This window comes from Delphinus delphis, chromosome 2 (genome assembly GCF_949987515.2).
Source record: "Delphinus delphis chromosome 2, mDelDel1.2, whole genome shotgun sequence".
NCBI lineage: Eukaryota > Metazoa > Chordata > Mammalia > Artiodactyla > Delphinidae > Delphinus > Delphinus delphis.
In genome coordinates, this window is record NC_082684.1 from 27,463,726 (window position 1) to 27,482,508 (window position 18,783).

The following is an 18,783-nucleotide window of genomic DNA, read 5'->3' on the forward strand; positions in this document are numbered from 1 at the left end:
AGAGCATCCATTTTAAAAATATATAAATATATATACTCAGTTCCTGCTGAAGGCAAGAGAAGAGTTACTCAATTCAGTGGGTTCTGACTTCCAACACACAGCCAATAGCCAAAGCACTAGCACATCTGCAGTAAGTTCTATAATAAATATTAGTATTGTTCTCATTTTGCATCTGAGCCATTGAGGCTTTAAAACAATGCCGAGTTTTACCAATAGCAAGGGCTATTAATACTGTGAGTGAAATACCTTTGGAATAATTTGCAGAACATATTGCTATGATATCCTTGAGACACAGTAAGCATAAACTTGAGGTCTTTTCCCTATTCAAGAAGTCCAGTTCAGGGCTTCCCTGGTGGCACAGTGGTTGAGAGTCCGCCTGTCGATGCGGGGGACACGGGTTTGTGCCCCGGTCCGGGAGGATCCCACATGCCGTGGAGCGGCTAGGCCCGTGAGCCATGGCCGCTGGGCCTGCGCGTCCGGAGCCTGTGCTCCGCGGCGGGAGAGGCCACAGCGGTGAGGGGCCCGCGTACCGCAAAAAAAAAAAAAAAAGAAGTCCAGTTCATGGCAGGACATAATCGGTTTCCGAGAAGGGTACAGGAGACAAGCTGGTTGAGGATGAGCGGAGGGAGAAGGGTGAAGGAGCTCATGATACTCATATTCATACTCATGATACATCTCATATTACAAAATGGAAAATCCTCAGCATCTTATACATCTGAGCAGAAGTAAGAGGCCTTATTTCATCTTCTTTTTGCTCTAGATAATATGGAGACTCAGCTTTTATCTCTATACTTCAAAATATGAGAGCACATGTGTCTAAAAACACTACAGAAAACTTCTTTCCGATGAAAATCTGATTAGATTAGTAGTTTGTGCCCAGATACCTGGTTCAGCCCTTTAACTAAAAACTGAGAAATATTTTAGTTTTCTCCCTCCTCAGTTTTCAAGGAACCAGAGGCCTGAACTAGGGAGCTTCCGTGGCCTTCAGTGTTCCCAGGGTTCAAACTCAAATCTTAGTTAAGAATGTGACCAGGGTTATAGATGCTGTCACTGCCACCTAGAGGTGAAGGCAAGACATAGCTCAACCAGGTAGAATCTGGTTAACTGTTCTCACCCTCTGACTCTAGTCACACGATGCATCAAAAAATTTTAGTCTAAAAAATAATTAAAATAATTGAAATCCGATTCTAAAAGAACAGCTGTCAGAGTACAATGATATGTCTCAAAGCACCTACACCTAAATACGTAGCCTTCTTTTATCCACGGTATTTCCCATCTTTGATGTACATTTCCTAAAATACAGAAACATATATAGGCCATGCTTTTTACAGATGCAAACCACCTCCTCAACTGCTATGCTCTATACAAAAACTATGCATAAAAAGAACTTCAGAGTTCTTTGGTAAAATAGATATATAAGTTTTGTGGGGGAAATACATATATATATATATATATATATATATATATATATATATATATATATATATTAGCTTTGTGAGAGAAAAGAACACAAGCACACCAGAGTTATATATTTATTTTAAACAATTCAAAGGGTCTAAAAAAAACACTGTCACCTGTAAAATCCTATGGATATGGGAAATGAAAATTCAAATTATTATAAGTTGAACTTTATTTTGTAAGTCACACTACCTTAAAACTTAAGAAGTACCTCAAGAAAAACAGAAATATATATATATTATATATATATATATAAAATCACTGTAAAATATATTACAGACTTGTAGGTGAAAAAAAAAAAGCAGCTAATGTCCACCCTAGATACAAGAGGGCATGAAACAGCTCAAGCCTTCAGCTCTGGAGTCAGATCCAGGGGTTCAAATTCCCACTCCACTATCCACCTGCTGGAGACCTCAGGGGAGTGATTTCAAGTTCCCTTACGCAAAGCCTCAGTTTCCGCAACTGCAAAAATGCATGACTTTAAGGTTGTTGTGAGCGTTAAAATAAATGCTTGGTATATAACAGGTATACACATGAAAGATTTCTTTTTTTTTTCCTTTTTAGACCATTTGTGAACAACAGTGGCCCTAGGATCTTCATACCAATTGCCATTGCATGAAAATACAATGTGACCCTGGATCCCTGCTGGGAAAGGTGTGTGTTTACATACAAATGCTTGTTCATATGCGTGGATATGCAAGAGAGACTGTGAAGTGATAAGACTGATTTCTGTAATCTGAAGCCCATCTGGGGACACTCTTATTTTCCTGAGTTGAATACAACAGAAAAAACAACCTGATCTTAATACACTCTTTAATGGGTCAACTCGAATAAACACCCTCCGCTCAAGGTCTCTTACCTAGCCAGTCCTTCTTCATAGAGATAGATGACAAGAGGATCATAGGAAGTCACAAGCACATAGAGGCGCACGTCAAACTTGAAATCTGGAAAAAAAATTGGGGTACACAGGAAAAGCTAAGCTCATTTGTCTTCTGTTACAGAATGAATAGTACAATGTAACAAAGAAATATGAAAGACAGTCCTCCTCTCCCCATGAAACATACACTGCCCACACACCTTCCCTTTTGAGGATAAATAATAATTATACCATACATTGTAAATATATATATACATGCATTGTACAGTTTTCATATATATTTGTTTCTGCTATAACATATAAAGCACTTTCTTTTTTATTATGTCAAAATCAACTTCAAAATAATACCGTGAGGTAGGTAAGGAACCAGCTTCATCTCTGGAGCCACAGTTGCCAAGAATTCCACACTAGCTTAATAAAGACTTAATAGAGAAGACTATAAAAACGTTAAAAAGAAAAATTTAGTACGATCTAGCCCAATCCAGTCAAAGACCTAATCACAACTCACCATCTATGAGCAGGGGGTTGTTAATGTAACGGGAGACCAAGATGTTCTCTTCCAGGGAAATCTGGTTTGGCTGTTGAGTAAAGAGAAAAATGAAAGGTAGAAATGCAAAGGAATCCTGACTTACAATAAAGAAGCAAAGTTCTTAACCATTTAGAAATGATAATATGGAAAACTAAAACTCTAAGAAAAGGTTTCCTCTAAGCTACCCATATATTAATTGGACATATAACACACCACTTCCATAAACACTGTGAGAATCCAATTATAATGGGAGAAAACAAAATTTACACAGCACCTCTCATGATAGAGCCTAAACAGCTTTAAAGATTTATATACATGATATTAAATATTTACATGCCAAGAAAATAAAAGCTACTTAAAAAATAAATTAAAACTTGCTTTCTCCCAAATGTAAAGCATGTTGGATATTTTAGAATACTACCATTATTCTTACAGGAAGGCTTTCATCAAGTTGCTCAGAGAACTTACAGATCTTTGCACAATGGATCCTGGCATTTTCCCTGTGAAATGGGATGGATATTTCACTGACTCACTCCATAGTGCCTGCTATGCCACTGCAGGTAAAGAATGAACTAGATCTTTTAAATACTTTTTTCAATGAAGAAGAGCTGTCTATACAATAAATAATGATGAGTATGATGGGTATTGTATAAGGCACTGGGGATACAGTGATGAATAAAACAAACGCAATCCCTGCCCTCACAGAGCCCAATCCCTACTCGCAAAGAGTTTGATGTTTGAGTAGAGGGACAGCAAATATATAGAATTTAAAAGAACACAAGGCAGCACACCTACAAGTGCAAGATGTGAGGCTGCAGAGTGGAAAGAGATCTGGAAGAACAATTCCAAATGAGACTAAAACAGAAAAATCAGTTGTCAGTCACCACAATCCATACAGGACAAAAGAACTCCAAAAGGGAAGTGGCTATAATGATAACTGTGATGATAATAGCTATAGTGGCAACAACAGAAACACTATTAACATTTGCAGGAAAAAAATTTTAATAAATGTACTGAAGATTTGTTATGTGCCAACACTGTTCTAATCCCTCACAAGTATTATTTCATTTAATCTTCATCCAACCCATGGTAGGTATAACACCATCCAAATATTACAGATGAGGGAAGAGTCAGAGAGGGTTAGGAACCTGCTCCAAGTCCCACAGCTAGTAAGTGATAGAGCACCATTTGAACCCAGGCAGTCTGCCTCAGAAGCCTAATTCTTAAGCACTATTTGCACCTTTTCTCACAAGTTCTGACCTAAAATAACTGTCCAGACCCAAAAGTTTGCCTTTATAATAATGCATGTGCTATCCCAAGTACTACAGTTATAAAATAAGGATAATTGTGTGACCCATAACATCATACACAACCACAAGAAGCAACTCCGGGGTCAAGATAATGAGATTCCTCTCTCATTTCCCACTGCTGCCATCTCAGACTCAGAACACAACTTCACAAGCCATCTCTATGCATCATACGGACACTACAACATCACTACTGATTCATACTCTGGACTTGGTGACCCACACCATTTCCTGATCAGTTTCTCACACGTACTATCTCTATTTTGAGTCAGCTTAGTATGTAAGAACTGATGCAATCACAGTACAAAGAAGCAAGCTGCAGGTTTCCAAACCTAAAATTAAACAATTGCAGCTCTTTTTCTACTAAGTAACACCTACAGGCTACAACAGATATGTAACCACCCAACGCTACTTGGAACCAGAGACTACAATGGTAATGGTCTTCACTCTATGACACATCTAACATCCATGCCCATTTCCTCTCTTCTCTTCCTCATCATATACATTTGTCCTTTGAATTATGCAGAACATAATCTCTTACATTATTTCGGTAACTTTAGTATTTGTTCAATGGTCTATACCTCTCATTTCTATCTGCACTAGTAATTAAATTGTAAGCTCACGGAAGAAAAGAATTGTTTGAGTACAGTTTTTTTGTATAGTGTAATATACTGATAAGCAACTAACGAAATTTTTGACATCTTCAAGCCTGTCTCCTTTTCATCCATCCCCAATTAACTCATTTTAAATGATGTCAATTCTAAGCTCAAATTGCCCTCCCAAGTATGCTAAAGCAAGAATCTGAATTGTTGGGAAAGTTGGAAACCCATCCATTTTTCTAATTCAACTTTAAGATTAAAGCTCATGGTATCTGTTAAGTTATTATAAGGTAGATTGGTACAGTGGTTAAGAGGGCACGCTCTGGAATCAGCAAGACGAGTTAAAATCTTCACTTACTATGGAAGGAATAGTAACTACCTCTTAGGGTTCTCATAAAGTCTAAGTGAGATTATATTTGGAAGGTAGAGTGGTAGGCACATAGTAGATGCTCAAGAAGTATCAGTTAGTATTATTATTGCAAACTCAATAGTATCTATGTGGTTCCATTTACTGAGTTCCACAACTCAACAGCATTCCTCACGACGTGCCACACACCATTCTGCTCAGAGCAGTGCACTGATTTATAATGAAGATACATAAGAATAGGAGATGATCCCTATTCCTGAAAAGCCTTTAAGGAGTGGCAGCACCTGGCACACAACAGGGACTCCCTAAATATTTGTTGAACAATGAGAAAAATGGAGAGCACCTAAGAAAACATAAACAAATAGAAACAAGAGAGCTGTACGGAATTATATTCACAAATAGAGGAGTGAAAAGAGTGACCAAAATACTCTCCTGATACTTCAAAATCTCAGAGAAAACACTAATATTTTATTTACCATGAATAATGTGTGAGACAAGGATGACTAAATTTGACTTCCATAAATCAAATTCATACCTTAATCAGAAAACACCAGATCTTTTCCCTCCTCTATATGAATATACTAAATTGGGAAAATATGGCATTTAGTCACGGTTACTGCAGGAGCTGGAGCAAACACAACTCTGTTCCTTTATGCTGTATTTTCAGAGCTAAAAAGCACATCATTAAGAGACCACGTTCTCCAATCAGCCAAGATGCTTCCATCTGTAGGAGCTCACACTCCTCTCTCTTCAGTATTACGTAAAAGTAATCCTTCTTCTATCCTTTATCCTATTCTCATAGTGGTAAAAGTTGCTATTTGCAGATATTTTCCAAAGGTTATGACTATTAGGGGGAATTTTTAATACGAGGCCCTCTCATTCCTCACTCCAGTGGGAAGACAGGGAAAGATGTTTTTATTTGGCCCTCACACCTAACTCTGCCCTCCCTCCCCCATCCCTCACCCACTCACACTAGCTCTGCTTGCAGACCCTCCACTGGAGCACTCCCTCTCCCTCCCCCTTGAATCTAAAAGGAAAGCAGGCAGCAGCCTTGGAAAGAGTTACTTCATCCAGTTGGCTAATGGGTCACATATTCCATGGGAAAGGATCCAGGTATGGAAAAGAGGAGATGGTTAGGCCTTGTGTGTAAGGAGGGTATTAATTGCATGGTTTGTAGGTCTGGGTAAAAGGTGATAAAATTCCAGATTTGGAGAAAAGTGGGAATATTTTGCCATTATGTCCACATGCTGCCAGCTCCCCTGGTGCTTGCTGGCATCTTCCCAGGCTTCTGTCTGGCACTTCCACCAAAGACCTCAAAGAATCAGACTCATTCCAAAGCTTCACTGAGCGGGAGGTGGCAGGCAAAGGGTCCTGCCAAGTACTTTGATCTCTGCAGGGGGTCTCTAGGGAGTCAGCCCAGGGAGATGTGGGAGGGAGAAGGAGAGCCTGCCAAGTGCATTCTCTAAAGACTTGTCACCCCCTGTATGAGACGCGCGCGGCATCCAGGGAAGAGTCAGGGCATGGAGTTCTCAGCCCCACCAAAGAAAGTTTAACTTTTCTATTCTTTATGATGTTGGTTTTAAAATAACAAATCACCAGGGCAAAAGAGCATTCCAAGAGAAAAAAGTCCCAGATGAGCTGGGAATAGATCCTATTCTTTTTGACTCATGTCTAAGAAAATAAAAAGCAAACTTGTACCACAGTTGACTTTCAATAGCAATTCCATTTGGCAGCTAAAACCCAAACCCAAACTAGTGCCGTCTATGAGATTCAAACAACACTGGAGCTCCTGGCACAAAGCTGAAGGAAAAGCTGTTGGACAGGAGCCTTCACACCAAGGTCAGAAGAGAGACAAGAAAAGAGAGATCCAAGGCTTATGAGCAGTGCCTTCTGTCACAAGAGACCCAGGGCAAAAGGCCCTCCAGAGTGACCCAGGGTCAGGTAGCAGAACTTGTAGCCTGGGCTTGGGGCTGTATAGCTACTGCCTCAGAACCAGATCCTATATTTCTTCAGCATGAAAGGTCTGGCCATCAGTATTTACTGTAGAGTTTTTAGTCCAGACTGAATTTAAGGATTTTCCCATATGAAAGACCCCTTAGAAAGTTAGTTTCTGCACATATAGGAAATAGCTCAGACCATGTGAAAAGAAAGAGAACTGGGGAATTTGGGATGGTGTACCGACCACGCACATGACATATCCGCCTCCCCCTCTTCCCTTCCAGGGTTCCACCGTAAGGACAGAGTAGACATTTTATTTATTTATTTTTTAATGTGATACGCAGGCCTCTCACTGCCGTGGCCTCTCCCGCTGCAGAGCATAGGCTCCGGACACACAGGCCCAGCGGCCATGGCCCACGGGCCCAGCCGCTCCGCGGCATGTGGGATCCTCCCAGACCGGGGCACGAACCTGCGTCCCCTGCATCGGCAGGCGGACTCCCAACCACTGCGCCACCAGGGAAGCCCCAGAGTAGACATTTTTAAACGTCTGAAATGATAACAAAGCTAGAAAACAGTTAAAGGAGCCAACAAAAGACCAAAGGTTTAAGGAAATCCTGAAAGACAGAAAGAAGATAGGAACAGGTTGAGGAAACAGAGCAGAAGAAGCCCAGCCCCAAATATCAGAGGTGAGAGTGATCTTCCCAAGGAGACTTCTGAGAAGTTCCATGCTGGCAGTGAACTAACACGAAGAGCAAGAGGGAGCCAATGGACAAGAATCAGATAATTAATTAAATAACAAACAGCATTTAAAACAGTGCGGCCAACAGGCCTTCTTCTCCAGCAACCAAAGCTTTGCCCTCAGGATGAAACCTAACAACTGTCTTGGGAGGACATCTTCTGCGGGTGGGCACAGGCATCCCACAGAGCAGTGGAACTTGAGGCCACTGCATCCCTACAGCAGACACAAAGGTGAAGAGAGAGGAAAGGTAGCACCGCCCCAGAAGGAAATCACCCAACTCTTCCTTTATATCCATAATCAGGCAGGCCCTGTTTTGGCAAGGGGGAAGGAAGAAGCACGCTTCCTCACCCATATCCACCTAAGGTGCGGCCTGACATTCAACACACTTTGCCCTCACACAAAGCACAGTCAGCCTCCTGTCCAGTCAGATGTTATTAGGGAATCAGTCCTACACAACAGTAGGGGAAACCCAGGCCAGCTGTCAAAATTTGAATCAGTCTAGTCTTGTTCATCAGTGTGACTCAACATCTAAGGTCACTGAAATTGAGAAAACCCCACAGCAGGAAAAAAAACCACGATCCCATGAAAATTGGTGAAACAAAAGAGAACTTTAAAACACTTTCAATTCGTATCCTCAGAAAGACCCGCCAGCAAACTGCATCTACTAAGCAACAACAGGCTGTTATCACAAAAGAAAAAAAAAAGGCAAATGAGAAAATAAGAGTGTTTGTACCTTATGATCGCCAATATAGAAATACAGTAGATGGAATGAACGATAAAATGGACAGAGCTCCCACTGGTGATCCAGAAGGTAAAGATGGGAAAAGACAGAGAATTTAAAATGAGAGAAAAGCTGACACGAAGGAAACACCCAGAATGCCTCAAAAAGAAGTTCCAGAAGCAGAAGCATAGACAAAAAATGAATGATTTTTCCTGAACTAAAGAAAAATACTAGCTTCCAGATTGAAAGGGCTGACCAAAGGTCCAGGAGGAAGAATGAACAAAGACCCAGACTGAAATATTGGTTAAATTTCAGAATTCCCATCTGTAAAGTTTCTATTGAGTTAAAATTTTTTACTCAACTTATAGATAAAGCAAAGAAACTGAATCATAGTTACTGAAGAGAATGTAAATATCATAAACCTTTAAAATATAAAAATAATAAAAAGTAATCAAAGCTAGAGATGTAATGTGGAAGGAAGGGTAGGGGGTGATATGAGTGCAGTGAATATCAAACTGAGAATTAGAAACAAAATGTAAAGTTGAGAAAAGAAGAAACATAAATCAACTGTATTAGGTTACTACTGTTGTTAGTCTAGCCAGTGAGAGTGGGGTTGGGATTTTATTTCATTTACTTTGTATATGTATTCAACTGAAAAACAACTTTTAATGAGGATTTTGCAAAGAATCAAGATATTAATGACTTTTGAAAAAAGAAGAGGATGAGGAGGAAGAAGAAGAGGGGGGACGGAGGGGGCCAGGAGCAGCAAGGATGCCATGCCAGACTAAGGTTAATTTGCTTGATGACCTTGAGGGTAGGAACCCACAGTTCTCCTCACAACAGGAACTAAATGTATGTGCTACCAATTAATGCTTAGTGCCAAGGAATTAGCAAGGCAGAATGCTGAAAGCAGAAAAAGTACCTCTTTTCTGCTGACACCAAAGGCTGTCCTCCCCCCAAATTCAATCAAGTGACTTATTAGCCATAGAGTAACTGTTGGCATGGGAGGAGGTTACTGCCAGTAAGGTGAACAGTAGACTCATACCCCTCCTCAAATCACACTTCTGAATGCAGATTTAGTAGCTAAGACAAAGGGTGAAGCAGGGAAGAACAAACACGGAGCGAAGTATGCCACCCGCTGCATACTTACATTGTTGATCAGGTAGACACCCCGCCCCCTGGAAGAGGCCACTGGTTTTACTATCCAAGGTCCCCGGTCCTTTGAATATGAATCTGCTCAAAATATTGGGAGACAAAACAGGGAAGAAAGAAACAAAGAGAAAGAAGGGACATGAGTTTATTATCTTAAATTTTAACACTAGTTATCTACTCAGGTACCCAAAGAATTTTCCAAATTTCTAAGTGGAGGACAGCAACTAAAATAACCTGTATTTTTGGACTAGCCTTAAAAATGAAAACAGAGAAAGAGAGAGAAAGGAAAGAGAGGAAGAGACAGCAATATTACATAATATATTTCTTCCACCATTTCCCCTCTTGAATGAGAGGATGAAGACAAAATAAGGCAAATATCGGGATGTTCGTCTATTACTGTCACAAACAACCTTCACGAATCTTTGATATCCTCGCCTCCTTTAACTAAAGGACCTCCAGAGGCTCACACTGCAGACGGTGACAACGCGAGTCAAAGGCCAGATCCCCTAATATGGTTACTTTCCTCAAGCAGTTTCTCTGAGCTTGTAAGAAAAAATCGCCTTAAATAAAACAAGGTGAGTGGAAAGGTAGGACAATAATTGACGAGTGGTTAAAAGGTGCCCTTTACTTTTGTTCCTTTCGCAGGTTCAGGTTTACGCTTTAAATACCTTTGGGTCATAGGAAAAGAAAACACACAACCAATATGAGGAGTCCCAGAGGCCTGCAGATGGCTCCGGCCTCCACTTAGGGAAGGTCAGTGGACACGAGAGAGAAGCAGAGACAAAGGACTCTCCCTCTGATAGGAGCCAAACTGTCTTTTCAAGGCCTCCCAACAGGAACTTGATTTGTGTCGGTGCCACAAACCATTTCACCAGGAGAGAAAGAAGACCTCCTTGTCTTCTCTCCGCCACCCTCCCCTGCTTTTTCCCTTGATGTGACCTCACAGAATTAGAAAAAAATGTCACGTGCCACACAGAATGTAAAACTCCGTGAGCAACTCCACTTCTGGGAATGTATTCTCTGGTCCTACTCACACATACTGGAACATTCTTTGTAGAAGATTATTCAGTGTTGCATTTTAATAGCAAAAGACATCCATCAACTAATTAAATACACTATATTGCATCTATATGAGGGGCTGGCAAAAGCTATTTTTTGGTAAAAAGCCAGATAATAAATAGCTTAGGCTTTGCAGGCCATGCAACTATTCAACTCTGTCATTGTAGCTCAAAAGTTACCATAAACAATACGTAAACAAAGGAGCATGGCTGGCCCCCAAAAACCTTTATTTATGGACACTGAATTTCCTATGATTTCCACATGCCACAAAATTTTATTCTTCTTTTGATTTTTTTCAAGCATTTAAAAATGTAAAAATCATTTTTAGCTCTTGGGATACATACAAAAAGGCATAGGACCAGATGTGACACAAGGGCTGTAGTTTGCAGACACCTGCTCTACATAATGAAATATTAAGCAGACACACAAAATGAGAATGTTATTAAGGAACAGAGAGGGAATGAGCTCAAAGAGACTGTTGAGTGTTACGAAGTAAAGTGCAGGGCACTGGGTATTGTATGCTCCCATCTGTTCACATACACACTCAAGCCATGTGCCAGTGAGTGCAGAGAATACCTCTAGAAGGATATGTAAAAATACTAATAACACTGATCACCTCTGGGGAGAACTGGATGACTGAGGAAAAGAGGAGAAAAAAGGCTTTTCACTGATTATTGTTTTGTATGTTTTGGGGGGTACCGTGACTATATTACCTACATCATTTACATAATTTTAAATTCCTGCAATAGATGGCATATTTATATAAGACAATTTAAATCTCTATAAACTGAAGTCACTGAATAGATGTATATATATATACACTTTATATGTTTTTTCCATTTTGCCATTTTCCCCAAATTCTGAGAATACAATAGTTTGAGAACAAAAGGAACAATTAATAGTAAAATAAAACAAAAAAATTACAAAAATTTTTAAACTTCATTCATTCATTCAATACTTCTAAGTACCCAACCCGTGTTACGCAGTTTGCTAGTATGGGGCATGCAGAAGTGAAAAGACAGCAGAAAGGCAGGCCCTAAGCAAGTAATTAGACACACCGAGCTCACAAAGAGGAAGTGAGGGAGCTACATACAGCAATGCCGAAGAAAATGACCAGACCTGTCTGAAGATGGTACCCCCTGTGGTGACAAACGGACGCAGAAAATGCTCGTTTTCAGAACAGGGAAAATCTAGCTAAATGCAACTTCTGCCATCTAACGCGTTTAATAAATCTTACTTTGTGGACTAGGCTTATCAGAAGTTTCTGGTGCTTCACTTTTATCATGTTCTTGAAATTCTAAATATCAAAAACAGTGTCTTCATGCTAAGCCTTTCTCCTTGATTTGCTGTATTTCAGAACAAGGATTGATTTCTTTCACAGGTTCCAAAAATGTGGGTCAGAAGCAAAGCAAGGCAAAGAGCTTGGCAGCCTGTCAGGAGGAAGATATACTAGACAGGGCCTGCAACTCTTTCTGGTGCCTTCCAGGTCCTATGGTGGCAGCATGCTCAATCTAATGGAAAGAGCACTGAACCAGGCGTAGGAAGATCTGAGTTCTAATTCTGACTTTTCTAATTCCGGGCAATTTGCTTAAATTATCCAGTCTCATCTTTAAAATGAGAGGTTTAGTCATTTGAATTATGAGATCTCTCATAATCCTACTATTATGATTCTATAAATTTTACTGATTACTTTGAAATCCAGTCATCTGAAATTAACTGGCTGACATTAAAGTTTTGCTCATTCCTTAGAATTATTTCTGTCTCTCTTGCAACTAAAGATGACCAGAGAATGCAATTCTGGGCAGTGAGAAGTAAACAGAAATCTGCCAGGGCGTTGGGGGAAAGTTCTGCTTTTCTGATATTGGCGCCACCCTGCCTTCCTTGTTGTTTCCTTCTCCCTGCTTAGAAAGCTGTCCACAGCTGGGGAGTGGCTGCAGTTGGCAAGATTCTTAGTTAGGTTCTTCGGGGTCACAGACCTCCGACTGTACTATATACTGTTACACTAGCAACAGTGGCACCAGGAATCTAGCAAGATCTGGTCTGTATATTGCAAGCCCCACATTTTAATTACTGGGAACAGTTTGGCAGTATCCAGGCTTTCATATCTCTTGAGGCAGTGTTTGGTCTCTGGGCTAGGTCTCTACAGAGATAGATTTCAGGTTTTCTCTTATTAGAACAAAAAGCTATACAAATTCATGAGATCCGCCTTGGCTGGTCTCTCTAGAGTCTTCAGGCAATCCTCATATCTGTTCCTTATCAGTTCCCTTTCAAAGGCTCTTTCACAGGCTAGTCACATGCCTTTCTGCTCCTCTCAAACACCCAAACCCATCCCTAGGCCCCTCATTCCTGGTATGTGCCCTCATCACCCTCTCACCAAGAAGGCTGGGAATCTGTAACATAAACCCGCTCACCTGCTTTCCTCTCCATCTCAAATGTTACCTGGATGACCACTTAGCCTTCTTCTTTCTCTCCTTTTAAGGGAGAGACACGCCCTGCTTCCTGAAGCTCACCCTTCTACTTGGGCTCTTGACTAAACCCTCTCCTGCCTCCTCTGGGACCTCATTCCCTTGCTCACATCTTCAAGGTCTCTCTCCCCTCTGATTTCTCGGTAGTTCTTCTTCTCTTCCTTTTTCCCTTCCTTGGTAGTAACATCCACCTCCATATCTGCAACTTCCAGAGCCTATAACTGGCCAGAACTCAAAACTGCCTTTACAACTGTCTGCAAAACATCACCACACGGAGGCCTGTAGGCACCTCAAATCCACACCAGGTCCAAAATGTGACACTCCTCTTGCCCTTCAACACTTTTCCTCTACGTCAGCGGTCCCCAACCTTTTTGGCACCAGGGACTGGTTTCGTGGTTCCACGGCCGAGGGGTTGGGGAGTGGGGGGCAGGGGTGGTGCTTCAGGCGGTAATGCGAGCGGTGGGGACGATGGGGAGCGGCAGGTAAAGCTTCACTTGCTCGACCGCTGCTCACCTCCTGCTGTGCGGCCCGGTTCCTAACAGGAACCCCGGGGGTTGGGGACCCCTGCTCTACATTCCTCGTTACACTCCCTGGTTAAAGACTTAATGCTCCTCCCAGCTTCTCAGACTCACACCTTTGACCTCTGCCTCACTACTCACAGCCACTTAGTAAACTGTGTTTATTCTACCATTCTTTCCACTGCCTCCATTCCGTTCCAGCTACCTAGCTCAGTCTATCTACACTTCTTACCTGGATTATGACTTCCAAAGCGACCACTGTGTTTCCTCCCCCTGCTCCCTCCAATTAATTTCATGCAGTTATTTTCCTAAAGGCCAACCTGTTCATGTCACTTGCCTTCTCAAAAATATCCTATTGTCTGCGCTCAAGCAAGCACTGGAAGGTCAGGAACACAAGTGTCATGGAGAAAAGGGAATTTCTGAGTTATAATATGCTAGGTGGACAGCAGAGGAAATGAAGAGAACTTAAAACAGACTTTAGGAGGAAGAGGAATGTCTCTTTGAAAGAGGAAGTGGTAGGAGGAGGCAAGTTTCTCCCCTAATATGTAAACTTAGCAACACAACTGACCTACTAATGCTGGATTTCTCCCCAGTGGATTTAAGTGTAGAGGTCATGGACTCTGGACTACTGGCAAAGAATGACTGGCATCCTGGCAGGACTGAAACCAAGAAGCTTCCTCTTTACCATCACATCTTCCCTGGTCCCTCTTCTACCACACAATAAGTCCCTGCTGTGGTCTTTGGGAGGCAACAGCAATGAGGGATTTGTTTTGAGACTGAAGAACATCATTTGCCTGTAATAACTGCCCTGGGGCTCAATGTGGTGGCTTTGGGTTGCAGCTATATTCATTCTATGTGTGCTACTGACCTTTTGAATTCATTTTTGTTAGAATGTAGAAACTGTAAGAGTTTGAATAATATGCTGAAGAAACGAGGCTTCCCTGGTGGTGCAGTTGTTAAGAATACACCTGCCAATGAAGGGGACAGGGGTTCGATCCCTGGTCTGGGAAGATCCCACATGCTGCGGAGCAACTAAGCCCATGCGCCACAACTACTGAGCCCACGTGCCACAACTACTGAGCCCACGTGCCTAGAGCCCCTGCTCCGCAACAAGAGAAGCCCGTGCACCGCAACGAAGAGTAGCCCCTGCTTGCTGCAACTAGAGAAAGCCTGCACGCAGCAACAAAGACCCAAAGCAGCCAAAAATAAAATAAATAAATTTATTTAAAAAAAAATATGCTGGAGAAACAATTCTACTGAAACACAGGTCAGGCTTGAACGCATGGAGGAATTCTAACTCTATCCAATCTTCTGAATGAGCATCCAGCCCTCAAACTGCCTCCAAAGGGTGGGGAAGAACCACAGAATAAGAGACAGCAGAGAGGAGAAAGGGAATTTTCAACTTAATATCCCTTTAGTGTTCACTAGGAAATTATTCTGGACTCTGATTTCTCAATAGGAATTCAACAGCAGGGAGTTCATATCAGGAATGCTTTTACGTTGCTAACATGTTAGCTGAAGCATTTTTATGCTATCATGTTGGCTTATTACACAATTTTTTACTTTTATTATATAACAATACATCTCTACATAACTTGAAATAGGAAATGTTATTGCACATTTATTAAGTACCCATCAGGCACCACTCCAAGTGCTTTCCATGTGTTAACCTATTTAAACATCCCAACAACACTACAATGTCAGTACTAGTAACAGTCCCATTTTACAGAGGAGGAAGCTAAGGCACAGGAGGTTTCAATAACATGGCTAAAAATCCCATAATAAAAATTCCTAACTATAAATGTTCAGCTTCAAGTGCACTGTAGCTTTGAAGTTAACTTAATTCATCTAGTGAATACTCTACTCTGACCCATTTCAGAGCCTTCTGTGGGCAAACACTGAACTGCCAACCACTGGTCCCAGCAGGGTAAACAAGTGCTCTCAGAAGAATGGCTTCCCCAAGCTGGGAGCAAGAGACCCTGTGACCATTCCTGATGCAAGTCCCAGAGGATGAACACCGCACTGCGTGACCAGACCAGACCACTAGGTCCAACAGGTTAAAAGAATCAAATGTCAGGAAGTCTAGAGAAAAATTTCTCTTCCTCTCTCCATGCTTCCTCTACCTATAAGACAGGAAAAGTCTTTTTCTTGGACTTATTGAGAAGAAAACTGTCTTGCTGTCCTCTCTGTGTGTCATAACTGATCCTCCTCACAGAAGTGACTTCTCCCACGGGTGGTCCTGGGAAATGGTCATTGTGTGCATACACCCACTGTCTTGGCCACAAAGCACAGTGGTGAGGAGCCTGGCTTCTGAAGCCAAACTGCAGGGTCTGGATCCTAATCCCACCATTTGCAGCCACATAACTTACAGAAAGTTACTTAACCTCTCTGTACCTTAGTCTCCTCACCTATAAAGCTGGGAACAATAACAGTACCTACCTCAGAATAGAGGCTCCACTTGGAAGAGGGCCTAACAGAAGGGAAATGTTCATTAACTGTTAGCTATTATTATTTTTCCTATTTAGACTCTCACAAAAGACCTGCCTCACACCTTCTCTGTATTCGTGCCTCTTCTGTGCTCTAAGCCTACTGAGGCAGGCATTGCCCACCATGGGGGGAGAGTCCAAAATAGCCCATCTCCTCTGCTTGGACCTGGGGAGGTAAGTTCACTTCAAGACAAAAGAAGCAATGAGACTTGGATGCAGGCCATGCATTCCCAGCTAGCTTTACCACCAATACAGCAGACGTTCATGTGCCTATTTCGCTCCCATGAATATTTTTCAATTAGTCTGTACTCCAAGGAGAGAGAGTGTGACTAACTGGTACCTCTAAACCCTAACACCAAAAGATGCGTGATATGTGTACCCCAAAGAACATAAGTCACACAAGTCCAAAAATCGAGGGGATAGGGATATTCCTTAAATGACAAGAGGAAGAGAGATGCCGAAAAGGATGCATATGTAGTTCATATGCAGAAGTATATCCATCCTTACATGGGCACTAACTCTTGTCAATGAAAAAGAGACTTTTTGTAATAAACAGGAGCACATTTATACAATACCAATGTGTCCTTACATAAATGTCCTTACTAAGAATAAATACACACATACACGCTCAGAATAAAACAGTTTTAAAGTTATCTCTGCAATTGTTTTACTAAAGAAACAATTTTTTAAGGATCTGAAAAGCCCTGATTAGTTCCTGACTTAAGGCAGCCCTTGGAGTAAATCTGCCCCAAGTTCAGCTGCTGGGGATGGGGGACAGGGGACAGGGGTGAGAATGGAGCATCAGGAGTCAAGCACTTACTACAGAATTCCGCATACTCAGCTGGCAGCAGGAAGGTCTGAGGGAGGATGTGAAAAGCCTTGAATCCGTGCGTATGCTGCATTCGAATGATGTTTTTGTACAGTCGGTCCTTCCGGGTTAGTTCATACGACCTAAATTTCATAAAAGCATTTCCATTTCAGTACGCTATGACTCAGAGGTTATCCTGTGTCATCACATACTAAAGAGTTCACAGTTCATGAGCAGTTACTGAGGATAGTATTATATCCCAAATCTATCACTTTGTCAAGGAAATGATCACCTTAAAACTAGGGCGATAAATGCTGCCTATCAGGGAGTGTAATCTGGCAAACTACAAAAAGGCACTTCAGCTGGCCTCGACTGGATTCAAGAGTCTATGGTTTGTTGCACTATTTAAAAACCATCTAAGAATCTTTGCTGTAACCATTAAAACTGCATTCTAGCTGTTCCTCAGTTCAAAATTTTCACTTTGATTTCTTAAAATCAAAGGTTGCTTTGCCAAATGTAGGTATCACCAATACTTCTTTCTTACCCACTGTCCTCTTCAGATCTAGAGCAGAGGTCCTCAAATTTTAGTGTACGTAAGAATCACCTATAGAGTTTCTTCAAAAACGAATGTTCCAGGGTCACATCTCTCAAAATTCTGCGATGAAGTCTAGGGCTCTGCATTTTAAGCATGGACCCCAGGTGTTTTGGTACAGATGGTCCGGAGACCACAATGTAACAGTGATTTAGTCTAGATCAGTAATTTCCAAACTTGACTGAGATACATATTACCTCATTGCTTTTAAAATATATAACTTTCTAGGTCTATATTTGCCTAGAAAGATTAAGCACCTAGAAGGTGCTTTTTAAATATACACCATCCCTGGAGATGGTGATTCCTTGAATCTGCAGTAAGACCTATGAATGTAAAGTACCCCTAGTGACGCTTATCATTAAGGAATTAGAAACAATGAACCAGGCTGAGGGGACCTTCAGGATGGTGGAGGAGTAAGACGTGGAGATCACCTTCCTCCCCACAAATACATCAAAAATACATCTACATGTGGAACAACTCCTACAGAACACCTAATGAACGCTGGCAGAAGACCTCAGACTTCCCAAAAGCCGTGTGGCTGACAGGGTCTTGGTGCTCCAGCTGGGTGTCAGGCCTGAGCCTCTGAGGTAGGAGAGCCGAGTTCAGAACATTGATCCACCAGAGACCTCCTGGCCCCACATAATATCAATCAACAAGAGCTCTCCCAGAGATCTCCATCTCAACGCTAAGACCCAGCTCCACTCAACGACCAGCAAGCTACAGTGCTGGACACGCCACACCAAACAACTAGCAAGACAGGAACACAACCCCACCCATTAGCGGAGAGGCTGCCTAAAATCATAATAAGTTCACAGACACCCCAAAACACACCACTGGACGCAGTCCTGCTCACCAGAAAGACAAGATCCAGCCTCATCCACCAGAACACAGGCACTAGTCCCCTCCACCAGGAAGCCTACACATCCCACGGATCCAACGTTACCCACTGGGGGCAGACACCAAAAACAATGGGAACTACAAACCTGCAGCCTGCGAAAAGGAGACCACAAACACAGTAAGTTTAGCAAAACGAGAAGACAGAGAAATACACAGCAGATGAAGGAGCAAGGTAAAAACCCACCAGACCAAATAAATGAAGAGGAAATAGGCAGTCTACCTGAAAAAGAATTCAGAGTAATGATAGTAAAGATGATCCAAAATCTTGGAA

The 18,783-nt window shown here is 41.8% G+C and overlaps 1 protein-coding gene across 7 annotated transcripts in view; it reads right to left on the reverse strand.

The window, feature by feature from the left end:
* Positions 1-18,783, reverse strand: part of TTLL5 (tubulin tyrosine ligase like 5) — a 305,725-nt gene that overhangs the window by 255,273 nt on the left and 31,669 nt on the right. For all 7 annotated transcript variants that reach the window (XM_060004157.1, XM_060004152.1, XM_060004154.1 and 4 more), the window contains exons 6-9: positions 17,036-17,166; positions 9,686-9,768; positions 2,844-2,913; positions 2,318-2,402 (exon numbers count right to left, since the gene is read on the reverse strand). In XM_060004157.1, coding sequence (XP_059860140.1) covers positions 2,318-2,402; positions 2,844-2,913; positions 9,686-9,768; positions 17,036-17,166 — 369 coding nt within the window. The remainder of the gene's footprint in view (positions 1-2,317; positions 2,403-2,843; positions 2,914-9,685; positions 9,769-17,035; positions 17,167-18,783) is intronic.